The 27,330-nt window shown below is 44.1% G+C and overlaps 2 protein-coding genes across 2 annotated transcripts in view; one reads left to right on the top strand and one right to left on the bottom strand.

The window, feature by feature from the left end:
• AAGAB (alpha and gamma adaptin binding protein) overlaps window positions 1–11,442 on the bottom strand; it is a 206,363-nt gene extending 194,921 nt beyond the window's left edge. Inside the window, exon 1 of the mRNA XM_085644601.1 lies at window positions 10,941–11,442. Coding sequence (XP_085500727.1) covers window positions 10,941–11,169 — 229 coding nt within the window. The 5' untranslated portion in view covers window positions 11,170–11,442. The remainder of the gene's footprint in view (window positions 1–10,940) is intronic.
• Window positions 11,443–11,534: 92 nt separating this feature from the next.
• Window positions 11,535–27,330, top strand: part of IQCH (IQ motif containing H) — an 846,786-nt gene continuing 830,990 nt past the window's right edge. Inside the window, exon 1 of the mRNA XM_085644600.1 lies at window positions 11,535–11,666. Coding sequence (XP_085500726.1) covers window positions 11,535–11,666 — 132 coding nt within the window. The remainder of the gene's footprint in view (window positions 11,667–27,330) is intronic.

The raw sequence follows: 27,330 nt of genomic DNA, 5'->3' as shown, positions 1-27,330 counted from the left end.
GGTACAGGGCGGTGTGTATGCAGGTGATGCCCCAACGGCGCTAGTTCAATTTGTCTGTGTGGGCCTCTGAGCCACACCCCTGTGGACTGTGAGCAGGGTGCAGGTGGTACCTTTATTACGGTATTGGAGGTGACCCCCAGCACTCCACAGCAATGTACGATGTAATGCATGAGATGTTGAACTCAGCACTCCAAAATGGGTAGGGACAACTGGGGGTGGTGAAGTCTCTTTAGAGTAGTGACAGAGGTATCTGGAGCCGCAGATGTAGTCCTGGGAGCCAGGGCCACAGGGGAGGATGAGAGGCTGGTGCCTGGCTGCGCCCCGGAGGGCATCTAGGCAAGTGGGGAGGTGATGGCAATGCAGCCCCCTGAAACTGTTTTGTTGCATAGTTGCCAAGTAGTGCCTTTGACCGCAACAACAGTAGCGGAGCCCAAGAGGCCCCCTATTTGTGAGGAGTCAAGGGGAGGCCTCAGGGCTGACTCTCACGGGCCCCAAGGTGCAGGTCCACAGTCAGGGTTTCAGCGGGGCCTCACCGTGTTCACGGCAGCACTGGCACTGATGCTGTAAGCAAAAGTTGGGGCAGTTGCTCTACCGCAGGGTGAATGCCCAGTCCTCACAGCGTGCGGTCAGTAGAGGTAGCGTGCGGTCAGTAGAGGTAGCGAAGTGCTACAGTTTGGTAATGGAGACTGCAGCTCCGAGGGACTGTGGAAAGGAGTGCCGGACCGTAGCCAATGTCAGGGTGCAGAACAGCTACCAGGAAGCCCTCCGAGGGCACCCACACCGTGTGCTCCGAAATGAGTGATGAAGTGAGAGTGGCTGCGCCGTCGGCAGTGGTGGTTGCAGCGGTTGGCCATCGGGGCTCCTGCAGACCCTGGGGGCCAAGAGCACCTAATGCATCAGTTCACTTGGGCTGGGCGGTAGGTCACCTGAGCAGGACACCACTAGAGAGAGGGCGAGAGGCCCTATCTGCACTACCGGTAACCCAAAATCTAGGGGCACCCCATGGAAACAATAGCAGATCATTATCCTGCTCTTTGGAGGTCAGAGCCAGGGGCTAAAGGTGTTGGAGGGATCCCAGGTTTTACAACACGCCACGGCGATGACGCTGATGTGCGGGCCCGCTCACATCTGTCAGACGAGGGACTAGGCAGTCGCTAGTGTGAGGCGATGCGGCAGGCAGTGAGGCTTGTCCCCGGACCAGGGCAGCCCGCGCTGAGGTAGTGGGAAGCCACCTGTCCTGTGCACATCCCAAAAACAACGAAAAGGTTAGGGACAAGGGTGCTCACACAGGTGGGAATAACTAGGTGGAAGGAGGGGGCCGCAGTCAAGGAGAGGAAAGCTCAGTGCGGGCTGGGTCGGCATGAAAATGGTCTCCTAATCCAACGGCTGCAATCTGCCTGGAGGATGCAAGCCTCCCCTACGCGCATTCCAAGAGGAGACGCCAAGATAGGGTTGGCCTCCAGAGGCGGTGCAGTGTGGCAGGGGAGAGAAGGAGATCGGCGCGGACATGGCACCTAGAGGGCACAGTTGCAGCAGCTCACCTGTTGCTCTGCAGGCCTCGGCTGGGCCCCCGGGAGTCTTGCACTGTAGGCCCACCGTCAGCACCTCAGAAGTGGTCGTGGCAGAGGGGTTTGAGCTTGCCACTCCTGGGGAAAGATTCCATGGGCGTGGTGTGCAGGAGCGGGGCACCACGCTTGTGTGCGCTCCACACTCGAAGACATGGCCCCAGCCCATGTGGCGAGGTCGTAGAGGGGCCTTGTCACCCTCAGAGGCGGCCACATTGCGCTTAGGGGCCGTTATGAACCAGTAGCAGGGGCCGCGGTCCATGGCAAAGGTCACTGGTAATCAGGAGCATCCCACGACAGCCGACATGCGGTCGGTCCCCTCAGGCCAGGATGGATGGCGATGTGCGGGCTGGCAGAAAAAACTTCATGGATTCGCATCCGCCATCTTGGCTAGCTCGGCCACACCCCTCACGCCACCTTAGCAACTAACCTGGAATTTGCGAGTACTCATGTTGCAGTAGTAGCTCCTCAGATAATAACTTCAGACACACCTTGTCACACTTGCACCTCTCCTTGTTATTCACGTACCGTTCTCAGACAGAATTAAAAATTACTGCGTCAAATTATGGTCATCTCCAATGGACTCATTTAGATATCAAAATGCCAAATGCAATGGAGGGGCAGAAATCACTGGATCTTAAACTTAAGAATTGTCTTGCAGGCTCTAAGCCTGTCTTTGTATTTTACTCATAATGAACCACAGCGGGGTCTCAGTAAAAATAAAATAAAAAATATAAATGAGAGATTACTCATTGCAAGCAGATATACCAGACTATTAAGGGAGACAACAGGTTGCACATTTAACACATACTGAGTTTAAAGGCAAGCTACAACAGGATTTGAAAGATATGACAGCATAAAATGCCCAGCGCTGGATATTGAAGCTGAGAATAGGTCAGGTGTCATAATTTATAAAGTGGAAATACAGCAGTGTGAGTTCTATCGTAGACCATCAAAGAGAATCCCTGCCCATGTTGCGCACACTGCACTTTAACTGTATGCCATATTTTAACATTTTGTAGTGCTTTTACAACTGAAAGGAAAAACAATGTTATTACTGATTTACTCAAAAGCTCCTCTCTCTGTATGGGCCCTGTCTGCTGAATGCTCATAGTTGCCTAGTGGTCCAATATCATGTACAACAACTCCTGACAGTCCGGGCTATTTAGGCAACCGCACATTCAGTAGTTCTCATATTAAAAGTGAACTGTTAAGCCCTAGAAGTCAATCTGAATCTGATGTAGACTACAATGCCGGAACAATTTATTTTTTTTACTTATGTTTATTAAACATTTGCACAGTACTGTACATTACAGGCTGTCGTATATGGAAACTGTACAAATCAAAGAATATGTAGCATTCTACAGGTGGTAGTACCCTTTAACTAGGTCTTATATTAAACCTGTGCAGTATGCCAGTGGTCTCGGCTAAGTAGCCTCATGATAGAATATACAGTTCCACATCAATAACTCAAATATACAATGCATTACATCGGGGAATGAACCACCCAAGAAAAAACAAAGTAACCATCAACTGTGGCAGCAGAAGAACAGTAACGGGTATGATCACCCAAATCAGTCAGGTAAAAATAAGAGAAACAACAGGAATCCAGGGACCCAGGTTTTCAAGAGAGGACATCTGCCTCTCTCAGATGGGATCTTAGCCAATAACCCTGCAATAAGCGTGGGCGGAGTTCCGCTACGTGGAACTCCGTGAAGTGCAAAAAAAACTCTGCCGCACTATGCGGAGATCCACCAGCAGCTGAGTGTGTTAGATAAATGCAGTTTGCGGTGATTTTCAGTGTCAGGTGCTAGTCCGCACTGTGCAATCATCGCGAACGGCACCATGCACAGCGCAAGCGGGCGATGCTTCCTTTCTGCCACTCGAGTAAATTTTTACTCGAGCAGCAGCTTTCTCAACGCGAACTGATGGTTTCTCAACGCAAGCGGTCGCGTGCATACGCGACCACTCGCAATGAGAAATCTGACCGCCCGCGTTGATAAATCTCTCCAGGAGGTTGATTTTCCACGCTTACGCTCGCCAACTTGATGTTGAGGATTGTGAACGAGGAAAAATCTCGCTGGGAGGTGAATTTTTTTCGCTCGCCAACTTGACGAATGCGAGCGAGGAAAAAAAACTGCACTCCGCAACGCGCAGTTTTGCAGAGCTCTGCGTAATGCGGAGCTCCGCGTAATGCGGAGTGCAGAAAACTCTGCGAGCTGAGTTCACCGCCCAGACTGCCCTGAAACCATGCGCAATTCCAAGTCATATGAAGGAACATCACTGGTTCCAGACCACACAGGGGACATGCCGGCAAGTGCGCCGCATTGAAATTAGATATTTGCTGAGGTGTCAGATACGTGTGATGTAAATAATGGAACTGCGCGGGTTTAAATCGGACGTTGCTGGCAACTTCTCCAACCTGCGCAAATGCCAGCCACCATTCCCCCTCCGTGAGAGGCAGCGGCATGTCTGCCAGCCATCTGTCCTGGGTCGTAGTCACATCGACTTTGCGGTTCGCCTTCAGGGCTTTAAAAATGCGCGTAATCAGCCCCCTAGAGGAACCAGAGTCAAGTAATAATTGCGATGTCTGTGAATTTTCCGGTTCATTCGGAATAGTCACTCACAATTTGCGGGCAGGGAGTGAGATTTTCACATACTGCAGAAATTGTCCAACAGTTGATAGCATTCCCTTGCATACTCAAGTAAGAGAAAGGTTCTATTCAAATACAAATCCACAGCCATTGAGCATCCCTCAGCATACCTTCATTTAAGGCCCATCACATTCTGTACCTGACAAAAGCTGTGCAGCCCTCAAAGGGGGAGAAGTGGAGCATACGGAGCCCTGCGGAGCACTAAGGTAACTGCCTGCTCCCAGACCCTTGTAACCGGATGGACTATGAACAGGAAGTAAGAGGGGACCTCAGATACAATCATCAGGCATCTCAGGAGGTCTGCCCCTCCCCCACTCTGCTTGCAAGACCTTCTCATTATTTGAACCCTCAGTACACCACTGTACCGCATACTGCAGCAATCCTGCAAAATAATAGAAGCGAAGGTCTGGGAGACACAGGCCTCCAGACTCAATGTCCAGCTTTAATACCTCTAGCTTCACTCTACTGCGCCCGCTGGCCCACACCAGGGGAACAAGACTGTTCAAGGCGGCAAAAGAGGTACACGGGATGCAGCAAAGGGAGTTTTGTAGGACATAGTGAAAACGTGGGAGAAGAACCACTCTTCCAGTATTAGAGAGGGGAAGACAGTACCAAAAGCAAACTGATGCATCCAGCTCCGTCATAACCGCTCCAATGTTTAGTGCATAGTTAGCCTCAGCCGTACGGGCGATCTGTATACCTAAATATCGAAAGTGGTCACACTCCCACCGGAGGTCAGTCACAGGGAGTGCGGCGGCATCCAACACAACTAGTCCCGCCAGCGGGAAGAGAACCGACTTCTGACGGTTAACGCGTAAGCCTGACACCATCCCAAAGGAGGACAGTGCCTCCAAGAACAAAGCGCAGAGACTAGTTGAAGAATGTCACGTCACGTCACATGGGCCACTTAGTAGTTACGAGCATTAACCCTTTTCTCCCCCACCCTCTGCTTCATACTCATGAGCAGCTTCCAGGAAATCAGTGGATCATCTCTGCAACAGTAGCCTCCCATAAAGCTTTTCTCCCAGTTATTAACGTTTATTATCTTTTCTTATATAGAAAGTATATTCCAGGTCTAGAAACAAGCTAATTTAAAGACCTATTTTCAACTGCAAGATACACTTCCCAGCACCCCTGCACTTGCTTCTCATATATTACAAGTCCATATATGTATTGTTGTTTGTCCCTGATTTTTAGAGACAGTACTAGATTTTAGAAACATGTTCTCAACTGTTCCGTACCCCCGATTCAAATGTCAACTCTCCATCACCTAACATATGAAATTGCAGACCTCTGCAGATGTAACCCTACAACATATTGAATGACATAAGTAGAAGGTGGCAAAGTTGAATGGAGAATGTTTAAAATGTTCAGCGCCACCACTGGAAAGTCTCAAAAGATTGTGATTATTTAAAAATGAAATGCAGCCTAAAATTTTGATAAATCATTAATCTCCACTCCTTAATTGTATCTTTTGGCAAATAAATATACACCAACACGTTGTAATCATAGATCTCATGTTATTTAAGTCCTCAACTTAGTCAAAGAACCACTTCCCTCTCTTTCCCCATTGTACTCTTATAGGTTTACTTGGTGTAGTCAAATGTTGTACAAAGTGTCCCCTGTTTGTAGGAGAGTCCAAGGATAACCACCTAATTCCATATATTATGGACACTGTTTTTTTATTTCTGAATTTTTCACATACAAATCATTGCTACCAGGTGTGTCTTCTTCAATAGACTCAAACCTGGATTACAACGTGCAATATATATTAAGTTGTAACACAAAAGCCCAAGACCAGAAGAAATGTCCTTGATGGCATGGACTGATATGGTCACCCAAGAGCCTGGTATCCAGATAAGAACTGCCTCATCAACCACAATGTTTATGTTTAAAAGTGTTTTTTAAAAGATAATATATCCCCCTTTTGTAAAGTTAATAGCAATTACCTTTTGGTGAACATATGCAGTAATTCTGAGAATCTGTTCGAAATACTGACACACTGAAAGGAAGTGTTGAGCCTTCCCTCTTTTGACCATACAACACCCATTTCACATTCTGCAAAAAATGGTCAAATGTGTTTTCAAACTTATCTAATGTGCATCGCGAACTAACGGATAGTGGTTTAGGCTGTTCCAATAGTTTTGCAAGTATAAAACAAGCACTGGCAAAGCCACTAGGTCTCAGCAATGCCCGAGCGATCGGCCTTGTCAATGTGAGTCTTTAACCCCTGTTGTCTAGCCGCACATCTGCCTTTCATCATGGCCAGCACAGAGTCACAGGATGTTGATCCAATGCTGAGTCTCTTCGACACCCCATGTTACGCTTATTGTTCTGCCCTTCCTATATACAAAAGTGGTATGACGTTGTCTGTGCTAGACGCATCAAGGAGCTTTTTACAATGACTTTCATTAACAGCAGATGTGTGGCAAGACAACACGGCTAAAGGACATTCACAATGCCAATGTGGTCTATTGGCTTTGACAATGCTTGTTCGGTGTTGACGGGCTCTTGCTGAACAAATGTGGAAGCAATAGTGAGAAACAGTCGAGGAGTTTTGAAGTGAGGCAAGGATGTGGCGTAACCACCAGAGCTGCTGACAGGGAACTGGGGAATCCGGTTTGAATCTCAGGGTTGGCTGAACAATTTGTGATTCTGCGCAAAGCACTTCCGCTTCCCCCACCTAAGACAATTAATGTGTCATTGTGTAAAGTAATTGGTGAGCACTTTAAGTGCTTCAATACCATCGGCAGTGTTGGCAAGATGGAGGATAAAACAAATGCTCCAATACCATCGGAATGTGCAAATTAAAAAGCAGCAGCAACGAGGGAGGTTGTAGGGGGATGGGTTAAGCAGGGAAGCAGGAGGGGATGGAAAGACGGGCAAACAACAACAGGGGAAAAAAAACTTAAATGACACTGAATCCCCACCAAAAATGAATGTGTAACATAACTCGTGAGCACATAAAGCGCTCCAATACCATGGGCTTGTGTTCGCGCAATGGCAAGACAGACGACGGAGCGAGCGTTCCAATACCATTTGATCATGCAAGAAAAAAAAAGAAAAAAAAACTAGTGCGGTTCATATTTTAACAACTTTTCAAGCAATGTATTTGTTAATGTACACGCACATGCATTTTAATGAGATATGTGTAGAAGGGAGAGTTCTTGAAAACACAAGTACTCTTATGGAGTGTTTAAAAACAAAGGAAAAATTAGCTAAGCAAACCGAAAGCAGTGTAAGGAGACCTGTACTTGTTCTATGACCTATGGGAGGGCCAAAAACAAGAAGAGGGATGACCCCCGCATGCCATGATGAATGGCATCAAAGAAAATGAGAGCAACGCTGAAGTTTACCAGCGTTAGAATATGGGCATCCTATCCTGTAAGCCCACAGATGGAACACGTCTCTGTTAGGAACTCCGACTCAATAATGATTAAGTTAGTTCTTTTAATTATGAATGCCAACACATGCTCCTACAGAGGGCGGAGCGAATTACGTCCTGTCAGTTCGGTGATCAGCTGTTAACTGTCAACGGACAGCCAACAGCTGGTGACCTCACTGAAGGTATGGTGCCCGCGCAGGGACACAAGGGCGCGCAGTGTGAACGGTGTCCAGGGGTGGACATAAGTCAAACGTAATACATCTTCCCCTTTTGCAACTGAGAACACAAAAACAAAATGTGAATAGAGGGGGTTAGTTCCTGGCGCCGTGAGGATCACTCACAGACAAAGTCTTTCAGTTTGACAGGTGGTCCTAACAACCTTCCTGCCCGGCTCTTGCTGACCTGCGGTGATGTCTCTCCAGGCGGCGTAGGTGGCAACATGCACCTGGGCCTCGTAGAACCAGGTTGAACATTAGTACCTATAGAATGTGCCAGGATTGATCTTAAGTTGTTGTTCACAGATGGTGTCGATGTTAAAGGAAACTCGTAGTCGGACTCACAGTCTGAATAGTCAAAGGTTGTCCTTTTGTCTTTGGCAGTAGAACTGGAGTTCTCCATGGAAACTGTCTGTCTAGAATCTTCTTTTCCTTTAGCCGGATACTTGTATGCTGAAAGGGCGGAGAAGTGCCATACTCTTCCGTCACTCAGAAGTGCTGAATTACTAAATACATTCTGCACAGACAAGGGATATGTATACCTGTTTTGTGTCTTGCCTACATGCCCACTTCTCCTTACTTTGACAAGGTCTCCCACCTTGAGTTCCACATATTTACATCCGTGTTTTTTGTCGTAGTGTTCCTTAGTTTTGTGCTGAGATTGTGTAAGTCTCTCCCTGACTTCTCTTGTTGACCAATCTACTCTTTTTGCTGCTTTCAACCAGCCCACATTGTCTCTTGAAAGTGGTGTCCTACTGCGCATGAGTTCAAATGGACTGTGTCCAGTCGTTTCACATGGTGTGATTCGGTACGCCCACACCGTTCTTAAGACTTCCTGCTTCCAGTTAAGGTTATTATTTATTGCCAACTTGACAGTGCCCTTCAATACCCTATTAAATCTTTCAACAGCACCATTCCCTGCTGGGTGATAGACAGACGTCGTCTTATGTTTGATGTTATGTCTTTGAATGTAGTTTTGAAACAAATCCGAAGTGAATTGCGCACCATTGTCGCTTATTATTTGTTTGGGAAGACCTTCCCTTGCAAAAGTTTCATCCATGAATCTTACAATACTATGTGCATCTGGTTTGTTAGTAATTTTAACCTCAGGCCATTTGGTGAAGTGATCTTTTATCACTACTAAATACCATTGCTCTAGTTCCACAGAAACTGGCCCCATTACATCAATCCCTATTCTCTCTCAGGGCATGGAGGGGGAGGCTATGGGTTGTAATAGCGGTCTAAACGCAACCTGTGTTTTATCAGCATCCATGCACAATTTGCATTCTCTGATCGTTCTCTCAACATCAGTGCTAACCCCAGGCCACCAGTACATATTCTTTACTCTGCTTTTTGTTTTAGCAATACCAAGATGCCCTTCATGGCATATTCCAAGTATTTTAGAACGTAACGACTCTGGTGGTACAAATCTCCCACTTCTTAGCAGGAATCTGTCTTCTAGGGACAATTCATCCTTGACTTCCCAGAAGTGCTTGAGCGGTTCTGGTAGCTTGTTTTTTGCAGACCATCCTTCATTGATTTTTTCCAAAACTTGACTGATCGTGTTGTCTTTTGTCTGTTCAACGAACCACTAATTTCTTCCAATTCCGCTGTTTTGTTCTAAGACGTTCGCAATACACATTTCTTCATTTTCATTGTGTGCAGTTTCTTTATTTTTCATTGGCATTCTGCTAAGGTAGTCCGCTACAACATTCTTCACACCAGGAAGGTAATGAACTTTGTACACAAAATCAAATAGGCGTACGGACATTCTTGCCAATCTCGGGGATGCAGTGTATAATCCTTTAGTGGTGAGTACCTTAGTTAGGGGTTTGTGGTCAGTGCATAAATTAACCATTCTTCCCCAAATGTACTGTCTGATATGCTCCAGTGCCCACACGCATGCTAGTGCTTCACGCTCAATCACAGAGAATTTTTCCTCTGCTTGCGTTAGCGAGCGCGAGGCAAAAGCAACCATGAACTCGACCCCCTTGGAGTCTTTTTGAGTTAGAACTGCGCCTAAACCCCTATTGCTTGCGTCAGTTGTTACGTAATTTTGTAATGCAGGATCATAGCCTTGCAGGGGTAAAGCCATGCACATATCTGTCTTCAAGTTTTGGAAGGCTGCTTCACAGTCATCATTCCATTCAAATTTGTTCTTCATTTTAAGTTGTTGTCTAAGAGCATATGTTATGTTTTTAATGCAAAGCTTCTGATGAATTTGGAGTAGAACTTTACCAAACCTAAAAACGATCTTAATTCATCTTTGTTTGCTGGTACAGGAGTGTCTTTTATAGCCTGAATTAGTTCTGCTTTAGGACTGATTCCATTACTAGTTATTTGATGGCCCAGGTAATTCACGGAATTGCTAGCAAACTTGCATTTTGCATGCTCTGCGGTGAGTCCCTTACTGTCAAGTATCTTTAGAACCTGTTCAACTCTGCTATCGTGCTCTTCTTTAGTTTTGCCCCTAATTAGGATATCATCCTGGAAGAGCAAAATTCCAGCAACTCCTTCAAAAATATTGTTCATGAGTCTCTGGAACATTGCAGTGTCCAGGGGTGGACATAAGTCAAACGTAACAGTCTCTTCGAGACGGCACAAGTCTTGTCCAGCTGAGAACTAAAAATAGGGAACACATATACATGTATGATTACAACAATACCCACAAGTCATGGTGAACACCCGGTTTCCTTTCCTGAGTTTTGATTTCACAACTCAATAATTTTAGAGAGAAGTATTCTTAGTTCACATCAATTTAACTAAATTTCGTAAACACTGTAGTTTGTTCTATGAGAAAAACCTGGCTTGAATATGTTCACGATCATGAAAGGAAGTCGTCTGGGTACATGTGAACGTGAAGCTACAAGTCCCACCATGCAGAGTGTCAGTGGATAAAAAAAAAAATACCTAACTATGTCAAACATAATACGAGATACTTTTCCACTTTGCTAAAGCCTGCCTGGGACCTCGCAAGCTTGCCGATATTTACCTCCTCTCACGGGATTCACTTTTCTGTAGCTACCACCACCCAGATAACCATCTCACACTAGTTCCTCCCATCACGACTAACCTCCCTTGTTCCTCCCCGGTACTTAATGGCTCCTCCCTCGGCACTTACCCCGCACTAGCTCCTCCCCCCGGTAACCGGTTGCGGTGCTGGTTATTAGCGCACAAGGAGGGGCGGCCATAGCTATTCCACAGTAGCAGTATCTCGCTTCCTTTCTGAAGCCAGCCCGACTCCTATACGTCATTTCCGGAGACATGGCTGGGACTGTCATCAGCTTAACTCCATAGAAATAATCCGTGAGAAACTGTGGTTTCGAAGGGGTCAAAAAGAAGAAGCCCATACAACAAAGATCTGTTAACGCGCGAGAAGTATACACAATAGTGGAAAGCCAGAAAGGAGCAAAAGAGTCTGTGACAGGAATGGCTTTAGAAGGTCGACAAGTCGGGAGTAGTAAGACGTTGACTTTTAGGATCTTGATACTAAACAGACGCTTGGAACATGATGTTCCCAACGAACAATGGCCTCCGTCTGAACACGGTCCTTAGTTTACAGGCTGTTTGACGGGTCCCAATCAAAAATGTCCATGACACAAATCTTGGACTATTGCCGGAATAGTCCTTCCTCCGTTTCTAACGCTGTCAGTGGTACAGTCTCCACACCCCCGGCTCTTTGTGCATTGGTCGGACCCTGGCGTGTCCCGTTGCCATGGCGGAGGTCACGTGTTATACACATAGGGGGAGCGCCGTCTGTCCCTCCCTGGAGCATCGGTGCACAGTGCGGAAAGCGCCCGCTATGGCGGGGCTAGGGGCTGGAAGCGTGGGTCACATCCTAGTGCAGGTGAGGATCCGGAGGGAAGGAACGAGAAGGCTTCCAAAGCCTGGCGCATTTACAGAGGGGGTGTCGGAAACGGGGGTAAATATGGGAGCATTGGGCAGATCCAGAGGTGTTAGAAGGCAGGGCTACTACAGGGGGCAGAATCTGGGGTTGTAGAGAAGAGCTTAAGTATAGCCTGGCAGGGTGGCATGATGCAACCTCTTTCTTAGACGATTTTTCATTATCTATCCTGTTTTAACCCATCCTACTGAAACCATAATTTTTACAGTGCCATTTCTGTTACACTGAGACCTCAAATACTGTCATTACCAATCTACTGACGCAACTTGAAGTGCTGTCACGAGCACAGTCGTGTTGCTCATAGCCTTTCGTCTGACGCCAACTCCCTGTTGTTAATATCCCACTGATGCTTCTAAACGTTTTTATTACAATCCTGCTGACAGCCTTAATATGCTTTCGCCCCTCCTCCTCAGGGAAGAGAGGTGAAGAAGTCTTACTGCAGCCTCCGTGGCTAGACTAATAATTTTATTTCCAGCACAATTAATCTTATTTCCAGGACAGGGCCGTCGCCAATACTACTGTTTCCACATGATGCCACAGATAATTGTAGTGCATTGGCATTTTGGTAACGCTTACCATTCTCGTGACACCACTTTTAGTGTTGTTATAATCCCAATGATAGCGTAATAATTATCGTACTGACACCTAGAGTAGCGTTAGTACCATTCTGCTTATACTACTAAGAGTGTTATTCAGGGCACAAGTCCTATAAAAAGAAGTGGGGGGGGGACTAAGTTCGACACTATGCAAGTGACATCATGACGCATGCCATCACAGCACATGACGTCACGGCGTAGCCCAATAAAAGAAATAAAATAGTGCTATTTAAATTATTTCTGTAAATACTGGGACAGACCACCCCATCCGAGTCTTACAGTGTCTGCACTTATATACAGGGACAGAGCAAAGGCAAACGAATGCATCTCTTAAGTACCTGTGAAGATATACCAAGCTGTGTGCCTTTGTTTCCCTCTGTGGCATTTACATTTGTGTGAGGTTCCAGGCTGCCTCCAGTCAAGATACTCAAAAAGGAGGCCTGATGGATCCTTAACTTCGGCCTTGCTGGAGTCACCCCCCCACAAAAAAAAAAATCACCCTTCGCTGCCTGCACGTTGCTCCTGGAAATGGAAAGACGGCAATGTGCAGGTGCTAGTTCAGCATATTTCGGTGGGGCCTAACTTCTTGGTAGGTGGGACGGCGTCCACCCTGTGAAAATAGTGGGTGGACGCCGTGTACATGCATGTACCCCCGACTCGTGCCCTGGTGTTATTATATGTTCCCGATACCACGGCTAGTGTTGTTACCATTAGCTCCACTATTAGCATTGGTACCTACAAAGATGTTGCATAGCTGAAATTGTGATGAAGCCTTCCTTTATTTGAAGCCCAACAGAACTCGGGTCCAGCAGCCAAAGCATCCAAAAAACAACTGGCCAGTTGTCGCCACTCTACTTACCACTTCTTCTATAACTTTCCCACATTTTATATTATCAAGGGAGAACCACAACCCAACCTTTCATTCATCACCAGCAAATAACAATTTAAAACTCAGATTTAGAATAATATACACGTAATTCAAATAAATTATAGCTAGGCATGAAGACAAAAGCAGATGATTATATACAATTGGATAACAGAACTGTATATTTCTACATCTAGTCGAACACATAATTTTGTTTCTTCGCTTGCCTTCACACTCTTGCATTGATTACTTCATATACCAATTGTTCTCATCAGTGACGGCTCAACCATATCACTCCTCTCACATACAATAAAGGGTATTTAAGAAACACCCCTATACATCCCCTTTCAATCATTATGACAATGCGGATACTTTACTTTTAATTCACACCTTTCCATTGTCCAGTACAATACAGTAATGGATTTCCTTCATCTGCATCGTCTTCGAAAATTTCCTTAAACCCTTATACCTCCAGCCATGCCTCTAATTCTCACCTAGTAACTTACATTTGCAACAACCACTCCTCCCTTATTCCCTCTGTACTTGTCCTGAACTTTCCTCCTTAAAGCAATAACCCCATCAATTTCTTCTCATCAATGAAGTTCTTCCCATTCATTCTTTATTGAGCTGGCTTCCAGCTACTCTTCCTGTCAGCAAAGCAAAAGGATTGAACCCCTGTACTTAAGTGAGGTGCATCATGCACCACCCACATCTTCATGGGTTTTCTTTCCAATCCAGATAAGTCACCGTAATCACTCTATTGAAGCACTCAACTAAGCCACTGGAGTAGAGATGATACTACAATGTCTTAACTTGTTTGATGCCCATTTGGGTAAAATTCCTTCCTTATCTCAGAACTCACAAATTAGGGCCCACTGTCAGTCTCTAGCTCTTCTGGGTATCCCTCTCTATTGAAAACATCTGTCATGGAATCTATTAGCTATTAACAATTTAAAACCCAGTCCGTATCATTTAAAAATCCACCATTACTATTGCATATTTTACAGACAATCAATTGATCCCCATACCGACCTGAAATATCCAAAGCTAATCTATGCAATGGATTCTCCAGCACCACTATAAGCTTTACTGGCACAGTAACATGGGACTCACAGGACTCACTAAACACTGCCTCATATGATGTACCACAGATTTGTATACTGACTGCCATCAAAAGTCCTTGCACATCCTTTTCATTACCCTGATTCTTCCATGACCTTCATGGGCCAACTCCAACGCCTTACTTCTCTGCTATGATCCAGAATTCTAACCTCTTCACAAAACCATTTATCAAAGTCAGCACATCAGCCACATGCTATATACCTCCACCTCTCCAATAAGCGCTTCTACACTTGGCCACCCCTTCACTATGTGTCAGCACATTCCGCTTCACATTCTTCCCTGTTGTTGTCTTTCTCTTCAGGCAATTACAAACAGGATAACAATCGGCCATCACATTCTTTCGACAAGGCACCCACTCCAGCTGGCACATACACTCTTTAATCCGATGCCTACATTTGGCTCTTCGAGGTTTGGCATGAGCAGCACCCTTTGCCCTAAACAACTCACTAGCAGCTTGCGATTCATGCAGAGAACAAACTCGGCCCTCCCCCGCCCCCCCAAGTACATTCTGTAATGGTGAACCCAAACCAACATGCCATGGCATCTGTCTCTCAAGTAAGTTAAGGAGTAGGTATTCTCAGCACCCCAAAACCCCTTGAAGCGAAAGCCACCACTTCATCATGCCATTCTCTTGAAGCAACACCAGTCCTAATCCATGTACTCTGGAATCTACCTTGGAAATGCTCCTGTAACAGTTATCAAAGGGTTCGCCCTCTGAAAGCATCCTCATTCTCGCTTCATCAGACTAACTTCCAGTTCTTCTTCAAAAGAACACATATAGGTCCTGTCAGTTGGGCAAACGTGGGCACAAACCAAGCATAAAACTCAACCAGAGCCAGGAGCAAATGCAGCTGATCCTTGCCCAATTGGAGCTATATTTATAGCCTTCAGTAGGCTTTCTTTCAGTTCCTGCTCCTGCCTCCCTCCCTACCCCAATCTTACATTTTTTACTTCTCAGGCTCGTTCTCCTGTACCTCAAAATATTTAGCACTATTTGCAATTTCTCATTATGACCACTCAAACTGTTTCTTATTCTCTAGAACAGCATCTTAAACATTTGACTCTGTACATGCCCTCTAACTTCATTTTCATGGTGCTTTGGAAAATGCCTGATGCCGATGATATTCTGTATCAGTCTCTCATACTGAAACACCCCCTGGGGAGTCACAAAGAATGTCAGATGATGTGCATCTCTGTGTGGTTCTACTTTTAGTGTACAGATAACATTTCCATTACATTCGGCAGAGGATGGTGATCCATCCACATATTCTTTATAAGGTCGCACATGTCCACTCGCTACCTCAAATCCCCACTAGATATGCGTGCCCAAACAAACTGGAACCAACCACTGGGAACTTTCAAACTCTTCTATACTGTCTAATCCCTTCAGTCTCTCTAATTCCATTCTAAAGCCAACCAGAATCCTCCTCACCTTATGCACACACAGAAATGCCCCATTCTTTACCCTCAACGTTTATCCAAATCCCTTCAGTTTATCCAGTTTCTCTGAAAATACTTTCAGATAGGAAGCTTCCCACCTCTTTGCTTCTACATACCTAGTTGCATTAGAGCAAATCACCAGTTCTGGACAGTTTGGGTCAAAACGTATATTCAAGTCTTTCTGTCCCATCCCTTTTCCCCTCTGGCAAACATGACCTCTCCATCGCCACGTAGATAGTGGCATCACTCACAACACTACCTTTAGACATAAATCATTCCTTAAATTCTACCACCTTTATCAACTTTTTCCAGTATTTTAACATTACTTTTGACTTGCTCAATGTCACTCTGGAAATTACTTAAATCGTTCTCCCCTTAACGTGCAAGGTGAAACTGAATCAGCCATCATACAGATCTCCACTTCTCCCACCATAAGGTTATGTGGGAATGTTACTTGTACATCGTGAGCTTTAAAACAATTCTCTGGCACCATTTATGAATAACATTCACAAGTCAAAAAGTAGTAATACCCTTTTCCCATTCCTCAACTGTCAATTTTGACAGTCCCATCAAAATGAGGAAACATTTTGCGGCTCCATCTTCATGCTGAAATACCAGCCAATTACATATACCATTCAGTGTGGGATTATGTCAGCGTGCCGCGTGTGACAAGTAGTCAAGCTTTGCCTGATTGTAATGTCAGTCGTTCACAGTAAAGTCACACTGGTGCACATAGTACTGATGTTGCCAGGCACACATAATACGCTGCTCGGCCCACCTCATCTGCACATGGGTGATACAGGTTTCAGGATGAGGTTCTCTACGATGCCCATGTGACGTTTCAACCGGGTATACCCAGGATCTTGGAAGATTGACAGAGTTCCACACATATGTCATAATAACTCCATATCAACAGTCCCTCCACCCAGGTTAAGCACATTTCTTTAGTGCACAGGAATGTAGGAGCAGTGCACAGGGCACAATGATAGTGTCACGGACCTGCAAGGCACTCGTCGCCATTATGAAGATGTCCCACAGTCAAAATGATGATGAATGCTTCTACTATTTGAAGTGCACCAGTACACAGGCAGCAACTGGATCTCCCAGCAAATTCCATGACTCCCCCCCCCCCCCCCACATTCCAGGTTTTCAAGGGAGAACCACAGCCCAACAGTGCCTGCTAGGGATCACACAGAAAATAGTTTTGAGTTTTATCATATACTTCTTGTCATCTGCCAGTAAATGACTGTATTGAATGTTTCGTTCAAAACTGGACCTTTTTGATAAGGAAAGCCCAAAAGACCCATGCAGACACAGTTCCACAAGCACAGACCATAGTCTTTTCTTCAGCTACTTACAGTGCTTAGAAAGAGATGAGGTAGTGCAGGACACACAATAAATATTGTCTCATATTTCCTTAACTAGATTGAATTTATGTATATTTTTGTAGTTGTGGTTAGTATTACTCTCTCTTAACAATACTCAAAAGGATCACAGATATTTGTACTTCACTATGGCCCTTTGTACATTCTGGTACAAGTAGTGTAGTCTTGAAATTTATATTTACATGTGTTTTTCTTAGTCATTGTGTACAATGTTAAAGAGCTACCTCATGATGCACTCAGTTGTCAGCGATCATGAATGGAGCTATAATTTACTTTGTTTGTAGTTGCCTAAAGAGGGATTATACAACATTGCCAAAAGGCCACTGTGCCATTCACTTGATTGCATTTTCCCATTTTGTGCACCAAAGCATTTAAATGGCTGTGTCTAAAGCTCTGCCAGAGACATCTCATGCAATCTCCCTACCAAGACCAACGCTCTCTTCTGATACATTGATAGAGTTGAATTGTGTAATCGTGACACCTGTCATTTAAGCACTAGAAAAGGCAGGTGTGTTTTCTAAAGGGCAATGACAACCCAAGGTAATTCATCAAAATGGTGTTAAATTAGCAATTAACATTAAATACATGGCCTCTTCCAAAGTGATAAGTCTAGATAGATAGCTGCAGGCTGTTCTCCCTTCCTGGCCCTGAACCATAGCCCTTCTGAAGCCTCCTCTCTTTTTAAGTCCAGCGTACTAGACAGCACATGCTCATTGATTACCATTAGTTCGCTATGATGCCTCTTGCTTTTTAGGTCGATCCTAAAGGCAGTGCGCTTGCGCTGCTCTGCGAGGCCTGCTGTAATCCCTCTGTGGGATTTGAACATCCCCAGCACACGCCCCCTACTTTTCATTAGTTGCTTGGTCCGCCTTAACTAATTCCATAGTTTTCATTCATGAATAGAGTACATTTGGCTTTCCTTATGGCTGTTTGTTCCAGCCCTGCGGACTGCCCCTCCTACATGGATCCTTTTGATATGAGCTTTATGTTTGGTTTGCGTGCACTACTTTCCCTTTCATCCCTCTCCTTGCTGGCTCACAGCGCCGCTTGCAGTTCTCTTAATCTTTCCATGCCTTCCCCCAACACCTCTCGCCCCTCACAGTTTGTTAATTTCCAGTGGCATTGTTCTGTTATCACGCCACGTCCAGCCCATCGCTGCTTCTATGGTTCGGGGTAGTTTCACTTTTGGATTTAGACATCACTCTTGTTCTCTTTGCCCCTAATTAGCACACAGTATGAAATAGCTACAAAGTGGTATTGAGCGCAATAAAAAATAAAGTTATCAAGGTGAAGAGATTGGAAACTAATAATTATCTCGCCTCTGCTTAGTGGAAAAATAATTTGGACGCACAGCGACAGAAAAAGGCCTGCAAGAACATTCTTATTATAAACTTCACCCAAGTTGTTTATGTTCCTGCTCTTATCGCGCTTTGGGTCAGGCCGGGGTTGGTGCAGGGTGGAGGCACAGCAGAGGGCAGAAGGTACAGCGCAAATGAATCCACATGTGGAACTTTTGCACTGTTGAGTTGGGTGCAATGTTACCTTAAGCTGTGAAACTGTATGTGTACGTGTGAGAGAGACCTCCATTTCTAAAAGACACACTGAAAGGCATGCTGAGATCCGGTTTGGCTGCAGATTAAATGTTCAGAATAGATGCAATTTGCAACCTATAGCTGGAAATGGAAAACACAAGCGTCCTTTGGCATTATTTAAGCTTAAACCATCTAAGCGGTATGTTTCCCTTAGTACCTTCTTCAGATAAACGTCTAAACAATGTCTTTCCTTTTTCCCTTCCCCTGCAGTACATCCTTACTAGAATGTTGTAGTCACAGTTCTCTCCCTGCTCTTTACTCTGTGACCCTGGGTTCTCAGGCTATGACCCTCTCAGCCTCAGGCAGGAAGTAATAACTCTCTTCAGGGAAGAGGTGTGGCGCCGCGGCCAGGGCGACTGACTACGGAATCTGGGGATCACGGTTCGATCCCCAGCGCCAGATTAGCCCAGCACCATGTGACTCTGGGCAATAGCTTGCTTAATCTTCCCGACGGCCCCCAGTGCCTAGAGACCCTTACGGGTGATTGTTCGTTCTTAACAAATGTGGATTATTATTATTATTATTTGTATAACTACATGCCTCTCTCCAAACCTTCCCTCTCTCTCTCTCTCTCTCTCTCTGTCTCGCTCCCTCTCACTCTCTGATCACACTTCTCTCCGTCCTGTCTATCCCTCCCTCCCTTGCCTGCCAGCAGTAATACTTTTTAAAGTTCACGTTTTCAGCAACAACATGCTTTCGCAAAATGCCCACTAGTGTGCATTGCAGGACCTTAACGAACAAAAGTTTATGCTAAACAATATGTTAAAACAGACACAACACAAAGCAACCAGGTGATGGACATGTGAAAGGGGGAGTTATTAAAAATATTAAAAACAACACAAGGAAAACACAGGATTTTGCTACAGCCAAACGTTGTGTACAATGCTCTTATCCCCGTCTCGGTCCCTCAGCCTTGAAAGTTGATATATTGAAAATGCCACACATTTTATTAAAACATAAGAATCTCTGTATCGTTTTATTCCACACTAACAAGATCTACAATTGTTGGGTACATCAAACGCTTTCTTTTCTACTTCGGCATATCTGTCTACTTTACTGCCATAGCTTGAAAACATTGCCTAAGCCAATAGCTCTGCCTAAACACTTATATGGACCCAAAGGCGAGACCTATTGGCTATGCCAATGCTGTTCCTTCTTCATATTTGATGGCTTTTTGTCAGTCTTGTGTTAGTCCATCCCATGGAGCATTGCTTCTTTACAGCGTGGTTGATTGTCTGCTTCTCATGTTCGCTTTCAGGGAGCTACTTTTTTCTGTTTGTGTAAGCACTGCATGAGATTGCATATTTTTTCATCTCTCACCTGTGCAATTGCACCTTTTCCTGAATTGCACTTGCTTGTGTCTTCTGTGCACTCCCAACCTCTATGTTGCTTTCCCTCACCCTCCTCTCTCACCAGCTTATTTTCATCACCCCCTTTGCTTGCTCGTCCATGTGCTTCACTCAGTTTGAATGTATTAGTTAAAGCCTGTTTTTCTAAAGTAATTAAACAGTTGCCCTAGAAAACCTTGCAGTAGCTACGTTAGAGTGTACATGTCAATGAGGAAAAAGACGATTTGAAAGCAGGGCTCTTATAATGCCCAGCTACAGAGCCAGGAGCGTCTTGCCCAAGGCTTTAAGTGGGCTGGATCCCTCCGGGTCTAAGACCCAGCAGAAATTACAATCGAACCTTCGAACGGGTCCCTATCTGGCCCGGTGTTCATGTTCCTAGCTTCTCCGGAAACAACAGTGATCGATTTCTGAACAATAGCTATACAAAACTTAAAGTAGTTGATGTCCGCTATGTAGTTCCTTTGTACATTTCACATGTTTTACTTAATCTTGCATTCCCTAAGAATGTTTGCTTTTTCCAGACTATCGTGTTACTGTTGTATATTTATCTGCAGCATAATACTCTTTTATAGTGTGTACAGTCGACTGAGACGCTTCATTGTGTCTATCTGAGTTCAGGTTATGCATGGGTGTTTATAACCGATCACGATTGAGAGCCTTGGAGTTGAGGCTGAAGACATTGTGAGTTCTCACACTAACTGTCTGTGTCTCATAAATTTGTTCAGAATACATGCTCACCCAAATCCTGGCCTCTACGAAAAGCCACGGGTGCCAATTGTAACTGTGATTGTATGCAAAAGTGTGTGAAAGAGGTGCACAACTGTCGAAATACTGACCGGGCAAAAGTAATAATAGAAAATAAAGTGCAAACAAGTGAGTGAGTGGGTGCGTTGTGTGTGGGAGGATGGTCAAGTGAAGGAGATGCAAGGAAGTATGTTTAGAAGATAGAAAAAAGGTTGCTGACGGGGAAATAGATCAGAATATGTTTTAAATACTTGTGGAGAAGTGGTGATTGTTTAACACATTGGGGGACTGCAGAGGAAAGTGATGTAAAGGGAAGAACAGAAGTGGTTGAGACATTCCGAAGACCATTAATTTTTCCGCCGACCTTAATAACATGTAATCCACAGTCTCTTATTTTTAGAATTGAACATTTCCTATTGTAATGATACACAACAAAACACTTGTTGTTACTTAGTTATCTGATAATGCTAATAAGCATTGGCAAAGTCAATTGGGTGGCTTATTTAGGTGCATGTCCGTTATTGTGTGATGTGTCTGCATGCCATAACAGAAAGCTAACATAGAGGTACCAAAATACTGATTGGGTGGCATACTATGGGAAGCAACACATTTTAGTTTATATGTTTAAGCCACCCCCCTATTTGCACAGACCACGCCTCTTGGAAAGGATTCCTAGTTATGCATCTTAGGTCACGCCCCTTTTAGAGACACCTCCCACACACATTTTTTTTCATCCCACTTAAATTCGTGATTTCCCACTTTATTGCTTAAGGTTTGTTTCTGAGATGACAGAAATAATACAACAGCATCAGTTACAAACCAGAGAATACGAGTCTAAACGCACCTCTTTTGCTTGCACCCAAGGGAATGTGTGAACAAGTACGCTCAAGATGCTATGATAGCCAGTAACCACAACACCTCCCACGTCGGAATGGCCTTCTAGGTTAATATTAATCCCCGCCCTTCCATGAGCCCTATCGGGAAATAACCTGCATCATTAGAAAATAAGTAAGACAGCAGAATTCTCCGTGGGCATAACTCATCTGTGGTAAAGCCACTTTTCAAAATAATGCAACACTCCCTAGCATGTTTAACGGAAATGTACTCCAGTGCGACATATGTTCCTTAACTTTTTGTGTTTGAAGGAAGATAAGTATTTTAAAGATTATGCAGCTCTACAGTACTCTGCATTACAGAATGCAATTACTAAATATCACAGTATGTGATCACTATTCTTTAGGGTTTAGTATGTAGAAAAGTTATTTAATTGTGTGGTTAAAATGTGTATTTTTCTCAGTTCTTGTGCATCCAGTGAATTGTCCATACGAAGGACATTTCGTATTGGTTTAGACATCCGATGTTTGCAGCGCAGTGCCCAGAGGTCTAAGCTATGTGGTCATTTGAGTCATTCTTCTGGAATATTAACTCAAGAGCTACCATGCTGTGGCGATCCATAAACAGTAGAGTGCCGGGCTATGCTTAGCGATAAAGACGTGAAACGTGCTCAGTCCAAATGGAACCAGCTGACAGAAAATATGCTGGTGTCCAGGATCTGATTTTAGATCATGCTACACAGATCTCTGTTTTGATTCCGTTACCATTCTACTGGTGGTATTGATACCACCAAAAGTATTATTACTGTCGTCCTGATACCATGACCAATGTTATTACTGACCTACCGTCATTGTTCTACAGTGATCGTGTAGTTACTATCCTATTGTCGGTATTAGCAGTTTCATCACAGTTCTCATGATTCCTCAAATTGCTTTCTCACCACCCTACTGCCACCACTAGTAGTGGTATTACTAGCATGCTTACACCAATAATACGGTAATTCCCATATCCCTGGCATTATTAATAGTGCTATTGCTATTCTTTGTCACCCCGAAAAATGTTATTAACATCCTACTGACACTAGTAATGATATTAATTCATTTTCTCCTGATACCACTGACAATGATCACTTCTTGCTGGCATAATTTATAGTGAGATTATCTTCCCACTGTCAATACTGTCGGTGTTATTACTATCATACTGACATTCCTGACAGTTTTATTATCACCCTGATGGCTTTATTTATAATTTAATAACCGCTCTTCCTGTCATCTGTAATAGTGTTAGGTAGGTGTTTCCCTTAAGCAATTCTAGGAAAACCGAAATTGCTGATCAAGGTCCATGCAAGGGAAACAAAAGTGCTATTTTCATGCAAGGGAAAATAAATACCCTTCCCCCAGTACTGCATGTGAAAAAAGAATCCCTCCCAAAGCATTTTCTCTTGTGATATTTTAAGTCTGATCATTAGCGATGCTCCTACCCCCTATCTGCTACTGACTTTCATTATTCTTTTACATTGGCAATGCCCATTTCTGTGCCAAAACCCGGATATTGGTAATTTCAAAATACGTGTTTCTTTTCAAATTAGGAGGCAAGATGAAATGCTGCTACCTTTTTTGAATTTTTTGTAGTAAAAATGATTTTTTTTTTTTTAAGTTTAAAAGAATTTTATTAGGTATTGAAAAATGAGAATACAGTACATCAAGTTCCGCTGGGAAAAAGGGGGGAAAGGAGGAAAGGGGAAGGGAAAGGGGAAAGTGGGGGTGTTGAATACAATATGCAAGAGGAAATGTACATCCAAACAGTGATCATAAGCAAATGAAATAAAACGAAATAAAATTGCATTAATCATGTTAATTATAATCTAGACAACTAATTACAAAAGAAGTAAGAGACAAGCAGTATGTATAGAGAGTTATGGACTAATAAGGGCATCATGGGGGTTTGGAAACTTCTTGTTGTTCAGGCGATGGACGAGAGGAACGAGCAACACAGCTATCTAAGTATAACGTAATGGGGAGCCAGAGCTCCGCACGTTTAGCTGCTACTTGAGTAGGAAAAACAAAGGCATTGTCAAGTCTATGGTTATAACAAACATTAAACCACCACGCTTTAAAGGAAACATTAGACGTATTTTTCCAGTTAACAGTAATCTGTTGAAAAGCAGTGGCTAGTAATAAATCAATAATGCGAACATACATGTTTACGCCATCCCAGCTAGGAGATAAACTACCCAAAAAAAGATGAGAAAGAGAAAAAGGGATACGGGTATGAAAAATAACATTAATTTGAGCCCACACCTGCAACCAGAAAGCATGCACATGTTTGCAAAGAAAGAGCATGTGGAGTAGGGTGGCGTTGGGGGAGTCACACGACCAACAATTGTGTGAGGTATTGGGAAATCTTTTGTGAAGCGTAGCAGGAGTGTGAAGAAGTCTGTTATAAATAAAAAATAAGGATTGTGTCAGGGAAGCGGCTCTGGAGGTTTTACGCATTTTTATCCATATTTTGTCCCATAAGGATATCGGCCAAACTATTTCAAGATCAGCTTCCCATTGAGATTCAACCTTGGATTTGGGTCTGAGCAGGTCATGGGTGTGAAGGTGTTAATAAAGAAGAGACGCTGTAGGTATAGTACGCAAGAGAGAGTGAAGGCGAGAGATGAGGGAGTGCGAGAGAGGGGGAGGAGAAGAAGCCGAGAGTTGTTCATGAACCGCTAGAACCGCATCCTTAAGTAGAAGATATTTGGGGAAAAAAGATAAGGGTAAGCCAAAGGAAGAACGGAGATCAGAAAAAGAAAGGAAAGTGGAACCAGAAAAGAGTTGCGAGATCCAACTCAATCCTCGGGTCCTCCATGATTTCCAATAAAAAGGCTTAAGACCAATTAAGAGATACTTATTATGCCAAATAGTAGAAGAAAGGAAATCTGCGACGGTTAGAGGTGGACCAGGGGCATCCGATAACAAAAGCTTGAGAGTGTGTTTGTGAATAGAAGTAGGAAGCAAAGAGGGTTTACGAGAAAAGGCCAGATACTCTGCAAAAGAAAACGGAGAAAGGAGAGCGCGTTCAACTTTAACCGATAGAGGGCAAGTAGAATCTTGAAGCCAAAGGGAGGCTTGACGTAGTAAAAAGGCCTTCTGGTACGCAGGGAAATCAGGGAAATTAACACCACCCTCAGAGGCAGGACGTATAAGCCTGGCAAGAGACATTCTAGGTTTTTTGGAGTTCCACAAAAATGAAGATAACATTGAGTTAATTTTTGTAAAGAATTTCGCGGGAATATGTATAGGAATGTTGGAAAGTGTGTAAAGAACAATAGGAGAAATCATCATCTTAATGGTGTCGAGGCGACCCCACCAGGAAAGGTATAGAGGGTGCCATCTTATAGTGAGATCAGCGATCTTTTGCGTACATTTGGACATGCATAAAGAGACAGTGGCTGGAATGGAGGAAGTAATATATAAGCCCAAATATTTAATGTGGGAGGGACACCAAGTGAAATGGGAGTCATGAAAATCTTGTTTGAAGGTGAACTTGGTTAGGGGAAGGATCTCGCATTTGTCGTGATTAAGTTTATAACCAGAGATAGAGGAGTAATTACGGACTTCATTTAGGAAGGCCGGAATAGATTCTGCAGGGTTGGAAAGAAAAAGTAAAATATCGTCTGCGTAAGCAGCAAGTTTGATGTGGGAATCTGCAATCTGGAAGCCGTGAATGGCGGGATTTTGACGTAGCCTGGAAAGAAAAGGCTCCAGAGCGAGATTGAAGAGAAAGGGAGACAAAGGACAACCCTGGCGAACACCACGGCCTAAATCGAAATAAGAGGAGAGTTGACCATTTGCAAAGATTGCAGCTCTAGGGTGAGAATATAGCAGGGAAACTAAAGAGATAAATCTAGGGCCAAAACCGAACCAAGTAAGAGCATGGAAGAGATAGCGCCATTCAACCCGATCAAACGCCTTTTCAGCATCAAGGGCGATTGCTGCGAGCGGGTGTTGGCAACGGGAGGATTTCGACAAGACGTTAAATAGAAGTCTAGTATTATCCGTGATGTACCGACCCTTGACAAACCCGGACTGTTCTTCACCTAGGAGGTCAGGGAGAAGATGATCCAGTCGGATCGCTAATGCTTTAGCGAAAAGTTTATAGTCGATATTGACTAACGATATGGGCCTGTAATTTTTGCAATAGTTGGCATCTTTTCCAGGTTTAGGTATCAGACAAATATGGGCATCGGAAAACGTCCCCGAGGAAGCATCTTGAGCAATAAAAGTGTGGAGAAGGAAGTGTAGTCGAGGAATCAATAATTTAGAAAAGTGAATATAAAATTCGACGGTGAAACCGTCGGGGCCAGGAGCTTTGTTGGGCTTGAGGTGTTGTAATGCAGTGAGTAATTCCTCTTGTGTAACGTCAGACTCTAAAGAGGAAAGATCAAAGGGGAAGTTAGAAGGTGTGTGAATAGCGGAAAAGTAATGTGCAAGGGAGTTGGGAGAAGAGTGAGTTTCAGAGGTGTACAAAGTTTCATAAAAACTTGAAAATTCGGCAAGAATATCAACATCAGTATGTTTCAAGGCACCCTCAGAGTCATGTACAGATTCAATATTTAACTTGTTATGCTTAATTTTCAAATAATTAGCTAAAAGCTTTCCCGCTTTATTCCTACCCCCATAAAACTTAGCAGAAGATTTCAGCAAGTACAGGGAGGCGTCCTCCGTAGATTTCTCATTAAATTTCATTTTTGCAGCAATAAGGGCAGTCAAACTATCAGCAGAATGAGAGGTGAAATATGCATGTTCGAATTTCTTAATGTCAGCGAGGAGATTTTTGGTGAACCTTCGTGCAGTTTTGCGCTTGTTCGCAACGTAACTAATAATAAAGTCACGTGCAGCCGCTTTAAAAGCGTCCCAGATAATATGAGAAGGGAGAGTGACATCATCATTAATGTGAAAAAATTCATCAAAAAATGAGGAGAAAGTACTCGTAAACTTGGGATCGGCCAGAAGTGAGTTGTTGAACCGCCACCTTCTAGGGCCATTAGGGTTGGGGAATACATCAACACTTGTGAGAACGGGAGCATGATCAGAAAGTAAAATAGGGCCTATCTCAGAATGTAGGAGTGATTGGGTAAGATTGTGGGAGACAAAAATATAATCGAGCCGTGATTGGGAGTGGTGACAGGGAGAATAGAAAGTGTACTCCCGTATATTTGGGTTGCACAGGCGCCAAGAATCTATTAACTTATGCTGCGATATGGCGTGGCTGAACAATTTATGGGGTTTGTTGGGAATATATGGAGCTTTGGACGACCTGTCAACGAAGGGATCAAGTGGCTGATTGAAATCCCCCGCCAGAACAAAATTGTGATCCATAAATTTGGTTAAGAGTGGAAAAAAAACAGCCCAAAAAGAAGGTTCACCCGTGGTTGGGGCATAGACGTTGAGCAAAGAAATTGGAACACCTCTGAGCAATAACTTAGCATAAACCCAACGGCCTGAAGCATCTGATTCATGGGTAAGAACCTGAAAGGGAAGAGACTTGCGACACAGAATTGCTACTCCATTTCGTTTACCATCACCCTGAGAGTAAAAAAGTTCACCCACCCAACCACGTTTAAGCTTAACAGATTCGACATCAGTTAAATGCGTTTCCTGAAGAAATGCAATATCAACATTTAGTTTAG

The sequence above is a fragment of the Triturus cristatus genome, chromosome 3_1 (assembly GCF_964204655.1).
Source record: "Triturus cristatus chromosome 3_1, aTriCri1.1, whole genome shotgun sequence".
Lineage (NCBI taxonomy): Eukaryota > Metazoa > Chordata > Amphibia > Caudata > Salamandridae > Triturus > Triturus cristatus.
This window is presented reverse-complemented; position numbering and strand designations above follow the sequence as displayed.